This window comes from Mercenaria mercenaria, chromosome 1 (assembly GCF_021730395.1).
Source record: "Mercenaria mercenaria strain notata chromosome 1, MADL_Memer_1, whole genome shotgun sequence".
Lineage (NCBI taxonomy): Eukaryota > Metazoa > Mollusca > Bivalvia > Venerida > Veneridae > Mercenaria > Mercenaria mercenaria.
In genome coordinates, this window is record NC_069361.1 from 106,478,356 (window position 1) to 106,498,764 (window position 20,409).

The following is a 20,409-nucleotide window of genomic DNA, read 5'->3' on the forward strand; positions in this document are numbered from 1 at the left end:
CTGTCCGTCCGTCTGTCTGTCTGTCCGTAGACACAATCTTGTGCACACCATCCCCCCTCATCCCCTTGACACAGTTTAATGAAACTTCACACAAGTGATCAGTAACAAACAGTAGTTGTGCATGGGGCATGTTAGGTTCTTTCAGAAAAAAATTGAAGAGTTACGGGACTTTGTTTTTTGTTACTATGCTATATACATAGACACAATCTTGTGCACACCATCTCTCCTCATCCCCTTGACACAATTTAATGAAACTACACGCAAGTGATCAGTAACAACAGTAGTTGTGCATGGGGTATGTTAGGTTCTTTCAGAAAGAAAAATTGCAGAGTTATGTGACTTTGTTTTTTGTTACTATACTATATACATAGACACAATCTTGTGCGCACCATCTCTCCTCTTCCCCTTGACACAATTTAATGAAACTTCACACAAGTGATCAGTAACATCAGTAGTTGTGCATGGGGCATGTTAGGTTCTTTCAACAACAAAAATTTCAGAGTTATGGGACTTTGTTTCTTGTTAACATACTATGTATATACAGTCTGCATATGCAATCTTGTGCGCGCCTAATCTTCCGAACCCTTGCACACAATTTAATGAAATTTCACACAAGTGCCAACCCTGGTTGTGTATGGTGCATGTTACATTCTTTTCCCTAAATATTCTGCATAGTTATGGGACTTTGTTTTTTGTTACTATTCTGTATACATACAGTCTATCTATATACATACAGTCAACATAATTATGCAATCTTGTGTGCGTCAAATTGCAATGTACTGTGTCGGTGAGGGGGGGGGATACATTCATCACCTTTAGTGATAGCTCTAGTTTAAATTGCAAAAACGCTAGTGTGGGCTGAACTTACATGGGACAATTTATTCTGCGTTTAATGATCTTCGCTATAAGCTTATTGACATGTATTGTATCTAAGTAAAGTACAAACCTTTTGTCTGAAAGTCCCAAAATCTCTGCAGCACTTTAATAAGATCTAAGGATGAAGTATGAACTTGGCAACGACTTTGATGTTCATTACATGTGAAGAAAAATTTAAAACCAAATTACTGTATTGTTTTAGATTCAGCAAGTTGGTCCTAGTTCTTCTGAAAGTACATATACTCTTGGTGAGCATGATACGGCCGAGGACACGGCCATTTCTAAAGAAATGTATGGGGATAAAATGAGTGATAGAGTAGCCTCCCCATCTAAAGAAAAAGTTAATGAAAACTCTGTAACAGGAGGAAGTGATAAAGTGGACAAACACATGCCAAATGGAATAAAGGAAATTAAAGACAGCTCAAGTGATAGGAGTAATAGATCTAGTCTTTCAAGAGGAAGTTCTAAAGAAGGTTCTCCAACTAAAACTGTAAGTGATTCAAAGAGAAGTTCTGTCTCTCCAGAGTCAGAGAAAACTAAGACAGTAGGAAAAGAGGAGTCATTAAATCCATTTGGAAGTGATGATGAACATGAAAATGCTGTTGAAGATTCTGAACAACAGTCTGATACAGCTGATAAGTAAGTTAGAGCAATATATTGTAAATTGTTACCACTTTTGACAAGTCATTCATTACAATGTCTTTGTGTTTAATCAATTGAACATTAAATAATAGTGAAAGGGCATTTATAAAAAAAAGTTTTTGTTCGAACTCTGCAGGTTGCCAGATTTCCTTCTCGGCCTTTTATCCAAGTATATAAGTTTTTAAATCAGTATACTTCTATGTGGAAATTTTGCATGACATAGTGCTTTTAATGCTTGTGTCAAAGCTATTATATCTTCTTTAAAAAATATGTTTTAAATGATAATAGTTTTATAGGAAATAAGGGATTTTTGTAGGAAATGAATTTTTTTTTGTGCCCTCAAAAATTTGGGGGATGCACAACTATTTGCCTTTGTGCATCCAGATGTCAGTCCTTCCATCCAAATTTATGTTGTACATATCTCAAAAAGTATTTTATCTAGAGTCATCAAACGTCATAGGATGTGTTTGTGAAGTTACACAGTTAGGGCTTTATTTGGGAGTTTTGTGGGGAAGGTGGGGGGCGCTTAACTGAGTGATTATGGTTACTGACTTTGAACCGCTTGCCTCTCACAGATGATAGGTACCCGCCCGCTTAGCTCAGTAGGTAAGAGCGTTGGTCTACAGATCGCGGGGTCGCGAGTTCGATCCTCGGGCGGGGCATATGTTCTCCGTGACTATTTGATAAACGACATTGTGTCTGACATCATTAGTCCTCCACCTCTGATTCATGTGGGGAAGTTGGCAGTTACTTGCGGAGAACAGGTTTGTACTGGTACAGAATCCAGGAATACCTGTTAGGTTAACTGCCCGCCGTTACATGACTGAAATACTGTTGAAAAAGGGTGTTAAACCCAAAACAAACAAACAAAACAGATGATAGGTGGGTTTTGAAACTCACTTGGGGTGAAGCCATTCAGCTGGCTTATGAAAGATCAGTGGTTCTACCAAGGTGCCTGCTCATGCCTGAAAAAAAAATGCTTGGAGGAGAACCTGGGGTCAGCCTGCACTATCAAAAACTGGAAAAGTCTTCATATGATTTAAATAGCACCAGCATGACTCTAATCTCAACTAAAATTTTGGATGCAGTTAGGTTTCTTGACTTAGTAAAGAAATGTTTAAAAGTCCTTTAAGTTCGCAAAAAGTATTTAATTAAAGAATTATAAAACCTTATAGGAATTTTATTCAGCATGTGAAGTTGTGCACCTAATACAGTCGAATACCGTTACCTCGATATTCAACGGACTGTAAAAATTGCATCGACGTATCCGAAGTTCAACGTAACGATATCGACTATCTGGGACTACTTTGTACTTGTGTCGTACGTCTATATATTGCATTATATCCAATGCTATTTTCAGAGGGTTTGAAAGGGGAAAGAAATAATATTAAACGTAAATACGATTTTAATTTTATTGACAAACAAATCATCTTTATTAAATACATACATACATACAATTTTTTAATTTTTCAAAATATACATTTAAACATTAATTTAGCATTTTTACTCCTTCCAGAAACAAGTCTGAATGTTTTATAAGACTAATTATTGGGAATTATATGCAAACTTCTGACATTTAAATTGGATTAAAGATCAAATAACAAACAAAACAAACACACAAACTAACTTGAATATAATTAATACAACGCCGGACAACAATAGGTTGATTTTCACACCTTACAAATAACATAGATATTTTTTGACAAGCTGTGATATCAAAGAAACCAGGTGTAAAAAACAGTACAGATAAGTTGACGGGACTGAAAAATCTCATCAAGCTAAATGAAATATCGAGCTAATCATATCGAGATAATGATAAATAATTACATTAAGATAAATAGGGAAAAATTGGGACCGTCTCAAACACATCATGCTAACCGGAGTATCGAGCTAACCGATATCGAGGTAACGATATTCAACTGTATTTTGTTTGGGATATCCCTTGGCAAGACCCGAGTTATGAACCGTGACTTAGTCAAAATATGCATAAAGGGTCTAAAGTTTCTGTTCTCAAAAAAGTATTTGATGTAGAGTCGTGAAAATATAATTAAGTGTAGTTTAGCAATTGGAGTTGTTCACATAGGATTTTACTTTGGGTTTGTTGTACGCCTCACCAACACACACACACATTTCGTTTTACTGCTGAGGTCCATTTTCACATGGTGTCAGTTTACTACAGATTGTCATCATGAATTTTATTTCTTGTAGAAAACAAGATGGAAATGCAAAAAGAGCTATGAATCTGCCAGGTTTAAAAACTACAGAATTTACTAAGGTAAGAACTGTTTATATTTCATACCCCATACAGTCTAATTTCTGTTTACAGCACCCATATATAGCAAACACCTCACTGCATAGGCAGATATTTCCTTTTTACAAGTCAACCAGTTTCTAAGTAAATAGATTACTGTCAGAATATCTAATCTCCATCGATTGACCAGTCTAAAGTTTGTTCAAATAAATTGGCTCTTTCTCTTAGCTAAACTCTGGAAACTCTACATATTTAATGAAAAGTTTGTTTGATCTTTACCAAATTTGGCTTTCAGCATCTCACTTGGGTCTTTCTTGGGTTTTTAGCTCACCTGTCACATAGTGACAAGGTGAGCTTTGTGATCACCCTTCGTCCGTCCGTGCGTCCGTTTCGTGCGTCCGTCAACAATTTCTTGTCTGCACGATAGTGGTTTCATTTATGATTTTATTAGCTCGACTATTCATAGAATAGTAGAGCTATTGGACTCGCCCATGCGTCGGCGTCCGCGTCCCAATTTAGGTTAAGGTTTTGTATGTAAGCTGGTATCTCATAGAATAGTAGAGCTATTGGACTCGCCCATGCGTCAGCGTCCGCGTCCCGATTTTGGTTAAGGTTTTGTATGTAAGCTGGTATCTCAGTAACCACTAGTGGGAATGGATTGAAACTTCATATACTGTGACAAACTGACTTACATTGCACAGGTTCCATAACTCTATTTTGCTTTTTTACAAAATTATGCCCCTTTTTCAACTTAGAAATTTTTGGTTAAGGTTTTGTATGTAAGCTGGTAACTCAGTAACCACTTGTGGGAATGGATTGAAACTTCACACACTTATTCACTGTGACAAACTGACTTACATTGCACAGGTTCCATAACTCTATTTTGCTTTTTTACAAAATTATGCCCCTTTTTTGACTTAGAAATTTTTGGTTAAGGTTTTGTATGTAAACTGGTATCTCAGTACTTGCTAAAGGGAATGGATTGAAACTTCACATACTTGTTCACTGTAATGATCTGACATGCACTAAGCAACTCCCATAACTCTACTCTTTTTTTTTCAAAATTATGCCCCTTTTTCGACTTAGCAGTTTTTGGTTAAATCTTTGTAAGTAATCTGATATCTCATTATCCACTAATTGGAATGGATTGAAACTTCACACACTTGTTCACTGTCATGATCTAACATGCACTGTGAAGGTCCCATAACTGTGCTTGGCATTTTTACAAAATTATGCCCCTTTGACTTAGCAGTTTTTGGTTAAGTTTTTGTATGTAGGCTGGTATCTCAGTATCCACAAATTGGAAAGGATTGAAACTTCACACACTTGTTCACTGTCATGATATGACATGCAGTACAGAGGTTCAATACCTCTACTTTGCATTTTACAAAATTATGCCTCTTTTTCAACTTTTGTATTCATTCAGTTGACAAGGCTGTTGAATAGTCGAGCGTTGCTGTCCTCTGACAGCTCTTGTTTTAACCAAACTTGCACACAACTTGTATCACCATAAGATCACGGTTCCTTTCTTGAACTGGCCAGATCCCATTATGGGTTCCAGAGTTATGGCCCCTGAAAGGGCCAAAATTAGCTATTTTGACTTTGTCTGCACAATAGCAGCTTCATTTATGATTTTATTTTAACCAAACTTGCACACAACTTGTATCACCATAAGATCTCGGTTCCTTTCTTGAACTGGCGAGATTCCATTATGGGTTCCAGAGTGATGGCCCCTGAAAGGGCCAGAATTAGCTATTTTGACCTTGTCTGCACAATAGCAGCTTCATTTATGATTTGAATTTAATCAAACTTGCACAAAACTTGTGTCGCCATAAGATCTTGGTTCCTTTCTTGAACCGGCCAGTTCCCTTAATGGGTTCCAGAGTTATGGCCCCTGAAAGGGCCAGAATCAGCTATTTTGACCTTGTCTGCACAATAGCAGCTTCATTTATGATTTGATTTTAACCAAACTTGCACACAACTTGTATCACCACAAGATCTTGCTTCCTTGCTTCAGCTGGCCAGATTCCATCATGGGTTCCAGAGTTATGGCCCCTTGAAGGTCCAAAATTGGCTATTTTGGCTTTTGCAGTCATATAGAGACTTCATTTATGGTTTTATTTGATACAAACTTCCAAAATACCTTCAACAACAAGAAATCTTGGATTCCATGACAAATCAGATCCAATCATAGGTTCCAGAGTTATTTTATATCTGATTACCTCCCCTGATTGTAATCAAAATGGATTTATATCAGTAAGTACTTACAGGACTTATTTGAAATTTCATTATTGTTATTAGTTGGACTGAGACCATCAGGGTAGGTAACTATAGACTGATTTTATGTCAAATTACCTCCCTTTATTTCAAATTAAAATTGTTATATCTCCATAACTAATGAAGATACTGATCTGAAATTTCATTTATGTCAACAGATTTATTTGGCAGATCCTTCTTTTGTCCACTTACAATATTTATTTTTTTTTTAATTACTTCCCTTTTACGTTACTATAAATAGCTTATTTTTAGTAACTTTTTTTATTATTGGCCGTAGGGAAAACACGAGACCAGTTTTCTGTGGTACAACATGGATGGTACCTCCAATTTTTAGGTATTTTAACATATCTATACCTTGTAAGATTTTTTTTTCTTTTTGGTTAAATTTCTTCCCTTTTTTGTTCCTGTCCTTTGGACTTAGATATTTTTTCCGAGGACCTTCTTGTCCTCAAGTGCAGTGATAACAGGTGAGCGATCAAGGGCCATCATGGCCCTCTTGTTGTAAACAACTTTTAAGCACAGCTGAAACAAAACTTGCTTTTTACTTTTTAAGGGTTGATTTAAATTCAAGATTTGAGAACAAGCTTTTTTGTTTTAGAAAATTACACCTTTTCATATAACAAAAATTTAAAAAGTAAAAATCTATTAAAATTTGTAAAAAAGTTGGATATTATCCAGAATTTTTTGTCATAGAGAGTTAAGGTAAAACCTTATAATAATACATAATGAAAATGGCATTTGTGTCCGTGCATCAGGAATATTGTGTTTCTTTTGTGTTGTTTTCAGAAGAAGCCTGTTTCTCCATCCAGAGAAAAGACTCCAGATACACCCAGCTCTGAGGCATCAGACACGTCACAAGTATGTCTGTGATATTGTTTTACCACCAGATACAAAGTATATAGGGGCTATATTTGAGTCCATCCGTCGTAACTGCTCTATATCTTCTAAACCCACAGAAAGATTTTCATAAAACTGTCATCACTTACTGGTATTAACCTCAACAAGACAATGTGCAGAGCACACAACTTGGTCACACTTGGGAGTCAAAAAGCTTACCTTAATGTCTGCTTCATATTGCCTAAACTGCTTCAAGAATCTTCATAAAACTAGCATCAATGATATACCTCATCAGGATGGCAGGCAGAACACATCACAAGGATCATTATGTCTATGGTCAAGGTCGCAGTGATCAAAGTTCATATGGCTTGAATTTGTGTCTGCTCGGTATCTTCTAAACAGCTGGGAAAATTTTAAAAATCTAAACAGCTGGGAAAATTTTGAAAAACTAGCATCAATTATTAAACTAAGGTCAAGGTCATGCTTTGGAAGTCTAAAGTCAAATATTAGCAGTTGAAATTCATAACTGCACCATACCTTCTTTACCACAGGAATGACTTTCATAAAACAAGCAACTATCGTTAACTTCATCCAGACGACAGGCAAAGTGCACAACACAAGGGCTAGTTCCAAGGTCAGTGTCACACTTGAAGGTCAAAGGTCATTATCACAACATTCTACTTTCCCTCTATCAAAGTGGCATCTGGGTTTATTAATCCTCTTTAGTGGTACCTCAAGTAAATGTTGTTTTACTTGTTTAATATTTGATTTAGCTACTTCTTTCAGTGGCATTTAAGTACTTTAGCTGTGTTTCTAGCTTTACAACACAATGGTATAATTTCTTAGGGGAAAAAACGGACATCTTTGTCTCATGAAACAGAGACTGAGGTCAAATTATAGTTTGATTTATTTCATTGGTTGTGCCTCTCACAGAATGAAAAACTTATTTTATTTCATGCTTTTTGGTGAAATACTAAATTATATCACTGAAATGAAATTGATATGTTCACTGTTTCAGAGCAGTGAAAATATTTTTATTTTTCACTGGTACGGAACTACATTTGAATGTGAAAGAATATGAATTTTAAACAATAGATAATTCTTTGAAAAATTTACTTTAATAAGGTTTAAATGTTTATAAATCCTTACACTGAAATAAACAAATATCTTCTATATCTTGCAGATTTACAGGTTAGGGGTCCTCTTACTGAGTAAGTTTGGTAACCTTTTTGATATTGTATGAAAATATAATTATTTAAATAGCTGGTCTGTTGTTTACTTACAGTCGAGTAGAAAGTCGAGACAGCTGGAGTTGAAGGAGAGAGCTCAGCTTTTGTTACAGAAAGCTCGAAAGGAGACTGAACAGAGACAGAAAGACATGGAAGATTCAGTAGAAAGTACATCAGAAGATAAGCCAGATACAGCTGAACACAAACCTGAGACTGACGTATGTTATATATGTGCTTTACTAAATCTGGATGCCTTTGGCCTGCCTCATTGATGCCAAAAGTCTCTAATTTAGGCTAAGGACTTTGAATCACTGAAAAGACTCCAGTTTCTATAGCATTCAAGCACTTAAATGATGTTAAAAATTTGTAGAACTGTTATATTGAGATTTTTATTCCAGCAAAGTTTTATGAAAAATTATAGCCATTTAATTAAAGCAGAACTAGTTCAAATTGATTATTTTTAGGCTTTGAATTTTAAGCTCTGAAATCGACCAGTCACATGGCTTTCTGAGACTAGTTTCTACACTCAGTTTTATTACCCTGGACCTTTGTCAGAAACCTGTGAAACATCAGGGCCCGGCTTAGTTGTGTTGGGTTAGAAGGTATAACTTCCTGGAGATTACCAGTTCAAATCGCATATAATGCAATGTTTTGCTGTAGTCATTACAGTCCTTAATCATAGCTTCAAATTTAAACTGGTCAGAAACCCAGAGGTTGTGCATGGGCATAAATAATTAAATGTCGTGAGAAGTTTAGAGTACTGTGAAGAATAAAAGCACTAAAAGTAATTGTTAAATCTGTAAGGCAATATGTTTTCAGATGCTTTTGAATGATATAGAAACTAGACTCAAATAGACAAATATATGGCAGAGAAGATAGCATAAATGCATATCCATAAATTTAGTGTTGGAGAAACTTTTGTAGTTTGTGTTATCATGAAAAATGTTTAATGAAGACTAGAGACATAATTTGAAGTAAGAGCTATGCTTCTGTCAGTTACAGATAAGGTGAAGAACTGATTTACCTATTTACCTATATGAAATTTTAGGAAGAAGAGAGGAAGAAACGATTACGCGAACGTGCCCGAAAGTTGATCAGTCAGACACGAGACAGTATTGGAAAACCAGAGACAGAGTTTATACGTCATATGAGCGGAGACGCTCTGTCACAGACAGTGACTTCGTCAACTGCCCAGCCATCTGCTCTTAACATAGAAGAAACAGGTAAAAAGTCTTTAAATATAAGTACTACATTTGTTCAACTTGGAAGAGTTTTCCTGCATGAATGTAATACTGTTGGTAAAGTAACTTAGTAAGCCCAGTAGATTATTACTTTGATGATGCATAACTACAGAGAATTCTGGATTAACATGGGCCATGCTTTAATTGTAGTTTAATGATGAATGCTTTAAAAATATTTTGTCAAAATAATTTTGTTTTCTCCCCATTAAAGTGAATAATTGCAGCTTCTTGTGAGAGTTCTTTCCCTTTTTACAAGACTTTACTGCAGCTATTTATGTTAAAATTATGATAATTGACAAAACATCTGTTAATGTTGTTACATACTAGTGCATTTGATATATCTGCCTTGCTTTAAAGGCAACAACATGCTATGCCAGATAGTATTTGCACACTGCAAATCTGCTTCATTGCTCAAATAAGTTAATAGAGTCATGGATTAAAGCATTTTCATTGATGGAGGAAAATTGGCAATTAAATGCAAATTTTATGAAGTTCAAATGTTTTGGTAACTGTGCAATATCTTATCTGTATGATAAAAGTTTTTTTGGGTTTTTTTTTGTAAAATGCATTTTCTACCTTAAGTTGTAGATTCATATGCATGAAATTAAGTTAGTTCCCTTAAATTTTTAACAAGAGATATGAATTTTGTTGTTAATTTAAATGAGATGTTTGTTTCACCTTTGTGGTTACTTGACTAGAAGGAAAGATTATGCATACACATTTTGTTTCAATGTCTTATTATGAACACCATTTCAGACTTAAGAAATAGGTTTAATAAGTATATCACCAACATTAATATCAGAGTTCTGTTTAGATCCATATTCACAGTTTAAACATCTTAGACGTAATGAGATGAATTTACGTCTCTGCATGTAGAAATCTGTACTTCTGTCGTTAAATAAAAGAAGTTTTTTCAAAACTCAAAAACATACTATCTTTCCTTCTTATAATTATTACCCTAACCTTTTCAGTATGATTTGATATGTTGTTACTATAAATATTTATGCCTTTTGCCACTTTGCTTTCTTAGTTCCACTTTACACTCGTCAATTACTGAGGTCTTACTTGAATGTTCATCAACACGGTATGTACCTGTATAATGGTATTAGAAAAACACTTTAACATTACTGCATGCACTCACATAATGGTCAGTTAGAATTATGAGGTACTCAGTCCAATAAAAAAGTTGGAGATGAAATTTTGATAACATGCTCTTTGTTTTTAGACTAAGAATTATCAATTTAACCATTGTCTATAAGGTTATGAACTCACCTTAAAAATTATGAAGAAGACTTAATGTGTCTTTTCAACTGATTTCATTTTCAATTTCAGTATATTTCACTTATAGCCTGTTTATTCAGTAAATTCAGAGAGATTTGAGATAAACTGGAGGACCTGATAATTCTAAGTGCCTGGACTGACTTAACTTTCTTGCTTCCTAATTGTAGGCTTCCATGCAGTGATTTTAGTTCTGATTTCTGACTTTCTTGAGCAGTCTCAGTATTCTGCCTTTTGATTGGTCAGTTTTCAAGATTATGCTCAGAAACAGCCAATTAGATGCTATAGTTTTGAAACTGACCTAGCCTTGTAACCTTGAATTCTGATATCCATTTGGGCTTAGTGTAAGTTCTTACAAGTTTTATTTATGACATGTTGGGTGGACCAGAGACATTGCACCATACATATGCACATGACCTTGCTATTTGGAATAAAAAAGTAGAAAAAACAGCATTTAGCATTTATATGAATTACATCACTAGCACTCTGCACTGGCACTTCTTTTTGCTTTTAAACAGTAGTATGATATACAGTTTATTTTAGCGTAACCCAAATAGCAACATCTGTATAACACTGTACTCTCATTTAGTATCTATTTCAAACTTCATTATATCTCATACCTTATTTATCCTTACTAAGACATCCATAGCAAACAAAAATGATGCATGAAGATATTCAAGAATTCAGAATCAACAATTTTGCAGCAAAATAGAATTGGGGAAAAGTTCGTATGTGAAAAAGAATTGAAAACAAATAAAGTGAAGATCAATCCTTTGATTTAGTAGCATTTGCAGTAATAGCATGGTGGTGAAAAAGTTGAGGAAATTAATATTAGGTGGATTGGTTGCATATTTTACTAACAATTGGGTCGACATAAATCATGACTGTCTAAGACTATTTTCAGGATTGGACTTGCCTAGTTATAGAAAATCAGTTTTTCCCTCTAAGACTGTGATTTTATTGGGTGATGGATTGTATGTAACCTAATTTTTAGCTTGACTATTCGAAGAATAGGGGAGCTATCCTACTCGCCCCGGCGTGAGCGTTAGCGTGAGCGTCACACAAATGTTAAAGTTTGCGTACCACCCCAAATATTTTCAAAATCCATTGAGATATTTCTTTGATATTTTGCATACTTGTTTACCATCATGACCCCAGTCTGTAAAAAGGAGGAGGCAACTCTATCAAGCATTTTGACTGAATTATGGCCCCTTTTCGACTTAGAATAAATGTTAAAGTTTGCGTACCACCCCAAATATTTTCAAAGTCCATTGAGATATTGCTTTCATATTTTGCATACTTGTTTGCCATCATGACCCCAGTCTGTAAAAAGGAGGAGGCAACTCTATCAAGCATTTTGACTGAATTATGGCCCCTTTTCGACTTAGAATAAATGTTAAAGTTTGCATACCACCCCAAATATTTTCAAAGTCCATTGAGATATTGCTTTCATATTTTGCATACTTGTTTACCATCATGACCCCAGTCTGTAAAAAGGAGGATTCAACTCTATCAAGCATTTTGACTGAATTATGGCCCCTTTTCGATTTTGAATAAATGTTAAAGTTTGCGTACCACCCCAAATATTTTCAAAGTCCATTGAGATATTGCTTTCATATTTTGCGTACTTGTTTACCATCATGACCCCAGTCTGTAAAAAGGAGGAGGCAACTCTATCAAGCATTTTGACTGAATTATGGCCCCTTTTCGACTTAGAATAAATGTTAAAGTTTGCATACCACCCCAAATATTTTCAAAGTCCATTGAGATATCGCTTTCATATTTTGCACACTTGTTTACCATCATGACCCCAGTCTGTAAAAAGGAGGATTCAACTCTATCAAGCATTTTGACTGAATTATGGCCCCTTTTCGATTCTGAATAAATGTTAAAGTTTGCATACCACCCCAAATATTTTCAAAGTCCATTGAGATATTGCTTTCATATTTTGCATACTTGTTTACCATCATGACCCCAGTCTGTAAAAAGGAGGAGGCAACTCTATCAAGCATTTTGACTGAATTATGGCCCCTTTTCGACTTAGAATAAATGTTAAAGTTTGCGTACCACCCCAAATATTTTCAAAGTCCATTGAGATATTGCTTTGATATTTTGCATACTTGTTTACCATCATGACCCCAGTCTGTAAAAAAGAGAAGGCAACTCTATCAAGCATTTTGACTGAATTATGGCCCCTTTTCGACTTAGAATAAATGTTAAAGTTTGCATACCACCCCAAATATTTTCAAAGTCCATTGAGATATTGCTTTGATATTTTGCATACTTGTTTACCATCATGACCCAAGTCTGTAAAAAGGAGGAGGCAACTCTGTCAAGCATTTTGACTAGATTATGGCCCCTTTTTGACTTAGAATAAATGTTAAAGTTTGCGTACCACCCCAAATATTTTCAAAGTCCATTGAGATATTGCTTTCATATTTTGCATACTTGTTTACCATCATGACCCCAGTCTGTAAACAGGAGCAGACAACTCTGTCAAGCATTTTGACTGAATTATGATCCCTTTTCGACTTAAAATATGCTTATTGTAATGTTGAAGTTTTGCTCATAGCTTATATTATACTATCAAGCACTGAGAATAGTCGAGTGCGCTGCCAACTGACAGCTCTTGTTTTATTCAATTTACCAGCTATTGAGAGTATTTTCTGTGTTCCACTTACATGCACTCACTCTTCTTGTATCTGTATGAGAAAGTAGAGAAAAAGAGGTCTTTAAAAACACTAGTCTAAGAAATCTACACAAACCACCCTCCCACCCTCCACTCTGATTGTTATTTTCTGTTGTTGCAACCATAAATTTGAATTTCAATTGTTTACCACAGACCCTCAATCTGCCACCCTGCTTTTTCTCACATAGGCAGAAGAAAAATATCTTTCATTTTGTCTTCACAACTTGCTATAAATCTCAGACATGTTTATTTTTTAGCTCACCTGTCACATAGAGACAGGGTGACCTTTTGTGATCGCCCTTCGTCCGTCGTTCATCCGTCCATCCACAATTTCCTTGTGAACACAATAGAGACCACATATTGTATTTGATTTTAATCAAACTTGCACTCAACTTGTATGGGCATAATATCTCGGTTCCTTTCGAAAACTGGCCAGATCCCATCATGGGTTCCAGAGTTATGGCCCCTGAAAGGGCCAAAATTTGCTATTTTTGGCTTGTGAACACGATAGAGACAACATTTTGCAATCAACTTTAATCAAACTTGCACACACCTTGTATTGGCATAATATCTTGGCTCCTTTCAAAAAATGGCCAGATCCCATACTGGGTTCAAGAGTTATGGCCCCTTAAAGGGCCAAAATTTGTTATTTTTGGCTTGTGAACATGATAGAGACAACATTTTGCAGTCAACTTTAATCAAACTTTTACACAACTTGTATTGGCATATCTCGGTTCCTTTTGAAAACTGGCCAGATCTCATTATGGGTTTCAGAGTTATGGCCCCTTAAAGGGCCAAAATTTGCTATTTTTTGCTTGTGAACACGATAGAGACAACATTTTGCAATCAACTTTAATCAAACTTGTGCACAACTTGTATTGGCATAATATCTTGGTTCCTTTCGAAAACTGGCCAGATCCCATCATGGGTTCCAGAGTTATAGCCCCTTAAAGGTCCAACATTTGCTATTTTGGCTTTTGCAGCCATATAGAGACTTCATTTATGGTTTGATTTGATACAAACTTGCAAAATATCTTCAACAACAATAAATCTTGGATTCCATGATGAATCTGTCAGATCCAGTCATAGGTTCTTGAGTTACTTTATATCTGATTACCTCCTCTGATTTTAATCAAAATGGATTTAATATATCAGTAAATACTGATAGGACTCATGTGAAATTTCATTATTGTCATTAGTTGGACTCAGACAATCAGGAAAGATAACTATGGACAGATTTATGTCAAATAACCTCCTTTTATTTCAAATTAAAATGGGTATATCTCCGTAACTAATGAAGATACTGCTCTGAAATTTCATTTATGCCATCAGATGGACTTGGACAATCATTGAAGACACATACTGACTGAATTTATGACAAAGTACTTCCCTTTATTTTTTATGTAAATGAATATACCTAGCAGCTTCTAATGAGAATGGTTTGAAACATTATTTATGTCTTTCATGGTAAGAAATTTCTACTTTTACTTTTTTTAGCTCGACTATTCAAAGAATAGTCTAGCTATTCTACTCACCCTGGCTTCGGCGTCGGCGTCACACCTTGGTTAAGTTTTTGCATGCAAGTACATACAGCTGTCATTTAAAGGCATATAGCTTTGAAACTTATTTATTCTTTTTCTAGGTCAATTACCAACCTCACTGTGTCAAGTTCCATAACTCTAACATGTATTTTGAGCAAATTATGCCCCCTTTTGGACTTAGAAAATTCTGGTTAAAGTTTTACATGCAAGTTACTATCTCCAAAACTAATGTAGATATTGAATTGAAACTTCACATGTGTCTTCGGGGTTGTAAAACTAGTTGATAGCAGCAAGTCCCATAACTCTGACCTTCATTTTGGCCAAATTATGCCCCCTTTTGGACTTAAAAAATTCTGGTTAGAGTTTTGCGTGCAAGTACATACAGCTATTACCAAAAGGCATATAGATTTGAAACTTATTTTTTCTTTTTCTAGATCAATTACCTACATCACTAGGTCAAGTCCCATAACTCTGACATGTATTTTGGCCAAATTATGCCCCCTTTTGGACTTAGAAAAATTCTGGTTAAAGTTTTGCGTGCAAGTACATACAGCTATTACTAAAAGGCATATGGATTTAAAACTTATTTTTAGCTCACCTGTCACAAAGTGACAAGGTGAGCTTTTGTGTTTGCGCGCCGTCCGTCCGTCCGTAAACTTTTGCTTGTGACCACTCTAGAGGTCACATTTTTCATGGGATCTTTATGAAAGTTGGTCAGAATGTTCATCTTGATGATATCTAGGTCAAGTTCGAAACTGGGTCACGTGCCATCAAAAACTAGGTCAGTAGGTCTAAAAATAGAAAAACCTTGTGACCTCTAGAGGCCATATATTTCACAAGATCTTCATGAAAATTGGTCAGAATGTTCACCTTGATGATATCTAGGTCAAGTTCGAAACTGGGTCACGTGCCGTCAAAAACTGGGTCAGTAGGTCTAAAAATAGAAAAACCTTGTGACCCCTCTAGAGGCCATATATTTCATAAGATCTTCATGAAAATTGGTCAGAACGTTCACCTTGATGATATCTAGGTCAAGTTCGAAAGTGGGTCACGTGCCTTCAAAAACTAGGTCATTAGGTCAAATAATAGAAAAACCTTGTGACCTCCTTTAAGGCCATATTTTTCATGGGATCTGTATGAAAATTGGTCTGAATGTTCATCTTGATGATATCTAGGTCAAGTTCGAAACAGGGTCATGTGCGGTCAAAAACTAGGTCAGTAGGTCTAAAAATAGAAAAACCTTGTGACCTCTCTAGAGGCCATACTTGTGAATGAATCTCCATAAAAATTGATCAGAATGTTCACCTTGATGATATCTAGGTCAAGTTCGAAACTGGGTCACCTGCCTTAAAAAACTAGGTCAGTAGGTCAAATAATAAAAAAACCTTGTGACCTCTCTTGAGGCCATACTTTTCATGGGATCTGTATGGAAGTTGGTCTGAATGTTTGTCTTGATGATATCTAGGTCAAGTTCGAAACTGGGTCAACTGCGGTCAAAAACTAGGTCAGTAGGTCTAAAATATTAAAATCTTTTGACCTCTCTAGGGGGCATATTTTTTCAATGGATCTTCATGAAATTGATCTGAATGTTCACCTTGATGATATCTAGGTCAGTTTCGAAACTGGGTCACGTGCGGTCAAAAGCTAGGCCAGTAGGTATAAAAATAGAAAAAGCTTGTGACCTCTCTAGACCCCATATTTTTCATGAGATCTTCATGAAAATTAGTGAGAATGTTCACCTTGATGATATCTAGGTAAAGTTCAAAACAGGGTCACGTACCTTCGAAAACTAGGTCAATAGGTCAAATAATAGAAAAACCTTGTGACCTCTCTAGAGACCATATTTTTCAATGGATTTTCATGAAAATTGGTCAGAATTTTTATCTTGACATATATATAGGTCAGGTTCAAAACTGGGTCACATGAGCTCAAAAACTAGGTCACTATGTCAAATAATAGAAAAAACGACGTCATACTCAAAACTGGGTCATGTGGGAAGAGGTGAGCGATTCAGGACCATCATGGTCCTCTTGTTTCAATGAATCTTCATGAAAATTTGTCTGAATGTTCACCTTGATGATATCTATGTCTAGTTTGGAGCTGGGTCACGTGCGGTCAAAACTAGATAAGTAGGTATAAAAATAGAAAAACCTTGTGACCTCTCTAGAGGCCATACTCTTCATAAGATCTTCATGAAAATTGGTCAGAATGTTCACCTTGATAATATCTAGGTCAAGTTCAAAACTGGGTCATGTGCCTTCAATAACTAGGTCATTAGGTCAGATAATAGACAAACCTTGTGACCTCTCTAGAAGCCATATTTTTCAATAGATCTTCATGAAAATTGGGTCATGTGGAGACAGGTGAGCGATTCAGGACCATCATGGTCCTCTTGTTTCTTTTTCTAGATCAATTACCTACCTCACTGGGTCAAGTCCCATAACTCTGACATGTATTTTGGGCAAATTATGCCCCCCTTTTAGACTTAAAAAATTCTGGTTAAAGTTTTACATGCAAGTTACTATCTCCAAAATTAATGCAGATATTGAATTGAAACTTCACGTGTCTTCGGGGTTATAAAACTATATTTCTGACATGTATTTTGGGCAAATTATGCCCCCTTTTGGACTTAGAAAGTTCTGGTTAAAGTTTTACATGCAAGTTACTGTCTCCAAAACTAATGCAGATATTGAATTGAAACTTCACATGTGTCTTCGGGGTTATAAAACTAGTTGACAGAATCAAGTCCCATAACTCTGACATGTATTTTGGGCAAATTATGCCCCCTTTTGGACTTAGAAAATTTTGGTTAAAGTTTTACATGCAAGTTACTATCTCCAAAACTAATGCAGATATGGAATTGAAACTTAACATGTTTCTTCGGGGTTATAAAACTAGTTGATAGCATCAAGTCCCATAACTCTGATATGCATTTTGGTCAAATTATGTCCCCTTTCGAACTTAAAACTCTTTTGATGTTTAACATTTTGGGTAATAATTTCCTGCTTCTGTGACAATATTTCGAATAGTCGAGCTTGGCTGTCTTACGGACAGCTCTTGTTCTAATATATTGTTGTAAAGACTTGTACTCTGTATCTTCTACATGCATGTACCAATGCGTGATTACCTCCCCTGATTTTAATAAAAATGGATTTATCTCAGCAAGTATTTATAGGACTCATTTGAAATTTCATTATTGTCAATAGTTGGACTGAGACAATCAGGGTAGATAACTATGGACTGATTTTATATCAAATTACCTCCCTTTGTTTCAAATTAAAATGGTTGTATCTCAGTAACCAATGAAGATACTGATTTGAAATGTCATTTATGCCATCAGATGGACTCGGACAATTAGGGTAGATAACTTTTGAATGAATTTATGACAAATTACCTCCCTTTATTTTATGTAACTGAATATACCTCAGCAGCATCTAAAGAGATTGGTTTTAAATGTTATTTAAGTCTTCCAGGGTAAGGAAAAGTCATGCTAGTACAAAAATGCACTATTTGAGCCTAGGACCCTCAAACTTGGTATGGAGATTGGACCTGACTAGTATGTGACCCATAGGTCAAAAGCGACTGTTACAAGAAAATATTTATCCTGATGATATTTAATGTGTATGCCTATGTGATCTATGTCAAAACTTGATTTTATCATTAAGAGCAATGGTACTCTGGTGAACGATATAGGGCCATCATGGCCCTCTTGTTAGTAATAACAACCTTATCATATCAATTTACAGGTTCCTTTACACAGAAAACAAGGAGGGCATTTTGTCTGTGTGTTTCAAAATGAGGTTGGAACTTTGTCCGAGGAGAACCCAAGTTTCAGCAATATAAGGAATTAAAAAATGTGAAATCTATTTGTACTTAGAAATATAATGAAAATGATGACAAATTACAGGTCTCTCCACTCTGATTATTATTTTCTGTTGTTGCAACCACAAATTTGAATTTCAGTTGTTTTAATCAAAGCATGACTAATTATTGTTGAATATGAAGATATAGTCAGCGTCAGTGTATTTTAGACATGTTTTTATGCCCCCAGCATCTACTGATGCGGAAGGCATATAGCGATTGTCCTGTCCGTTCGTCCATCCGTCTGTACGAGGTTAACCAAATGGGACCGTTTTGTCTAGCATCAATACCCCTTACTAGAATGACTTGATACTAATGCAGATGTAACCTTTGACCATTCCTCATCTTCAGACATCACCTGACCTCAGTTTGACCTTGACCTCGTTTTGGACTTGGGTTGCTTTGTATGGGCCATCTCTTGGTTAACCAAATGGGACCGTTTCATCTAGCATCAATACTGCTTACAAGAATGAATTGATACTTATACAGATGTAACCATAAGGTGCAAAATCTATCGACAAGGATGCCACCAGAGGCATCAAGCGTTTATTGAACGCAGCTCCTTGTTTTATTTTAAATTGAAAGATTTGATGTTTATAATTATCACAGACAGTGCAACAGATCAGACAGATGGTTCCAGATCCTCTGGAGAACAAAGTTTATCGAAATCAGACCATAAATTAAAGAAGATAAGCTTGGCTAAACCAAAGATACAGCTGACATCACCAGTGTCTCCAGGATTTGAGAAGGAATTCCCTCCTCCAGAACAAAGTGAAAAGGTACCATTTATAAATTTGCTTCCAAGTTTTAACCCTTAGCCTGCTGGTGGCAAGTGATTCTGCTTTTGCTACCAATGCAGACCAAGATCAGCCTACACATCCATGCAGGCTGATCATGGTATACACTGTTCGCCATTCAGTCAGTATCTTTCTGGTAAGCACCCCTTTTAACATTTAATGGTACTGTCCATATTGAAAGACGGACAAGTTCATTTTAGAAATTTAGCAGGGTAAGGTTTAACTACATGTATAAAAATGCTATCTTGCCATTGGTCTTTTTGAAGGTTGTGTTCAGAATTAGTCAGCCGGATGCTCCAGTTATGACACTTGTGTTGTACAACTTTGAACCTTGTTCAGATTTAGCAATAGAGACTGGTCTTTGGTGCATGGTAAGGTGCAGAACCACAAACACACAGGTCACAAGTTAAAGCCAATAAGCTACAACTCCTCTAACTAAAATAGTCCTTTCAATTACATTTGAATCAGTGACTCATGCACATAGCAAAATCGCTTTAAAATGCTTATTTTAGATTATACTGTATGATATTACATACAAAACTTTAGATCCTTAGCTTGCGTCAGCTTCAGAATAGTTTGCTTGTCTGAAACCTAGCTTGGGCTGTATAATTAGTCATCCAGCTGGCTTACAGAAGGTGGTTGGTTGTACCTGGTAGGCAGTTTGTACCTGAAATAATGCATAGAGGGATACCTGTGGTCTCTCCACTGTCAAACTTTGAACGTGGCCATATAACCTAATGTTGGGTCAGTGTGATGTTAAACTATACAAAAGCAAAGCTTGAAGTATTAGAGCAGGTTTTTGGCTTGTATATGAATACGACTTTAGACTGAACAGTAAGTATTTAAATTTGTCTCTGTTAATCAACCTTACAAAACTTTCATTTATATAT

The 20,409-nt window shown here is 35.7% G+C and overlaps 1 protein-coding gene across 1 annotated transcript in view; it reads left to right on the forward strand.

Annotated features, from left to right (window-relative positions):
* Nucleotides 1-20,409, forward strand: part of LOC123527595 (EH domain-binding protein 1-like) — a 98,226-nt gene that overhangs the window by 26,566 nt on the left and 51,251 nt on the right. Inside the window, exons 12-18 of the mRNA XM_053527377.1 lie at nucleotides 1,079-1,515; nucleotides 3,727-3,793; nucleotides 6,833-6,904; nucleotides 8,169-8,330; nucleotides 9,161-9,335; nucleotides 10,384-10,437; nucleotides 19,332-19,501. Coding sequence (XP_053383352.1) covers nucleotides 1,079-1,515; nucleotides 3,727-3,793; nucleotides 6,833-6,904; nucleotides 8,169-8,330; nucleotides 9,161-9,335; nucleotides 10,384-10,437; nucleotides 19,332-19,501 — 1,137 coding nt within the window. The remainder of the gene's footprint in view (nucleotides 1-1,078; nucleotides 1,516-3,726; nucleotides 3,794-6,832; nucleotides 6,905-8,168; nucleotides 8,331-9,160; nucleotides 9,336-10,383; nucleotides 10,438-19,331; nucleotides 19,502-20,409) is intronic.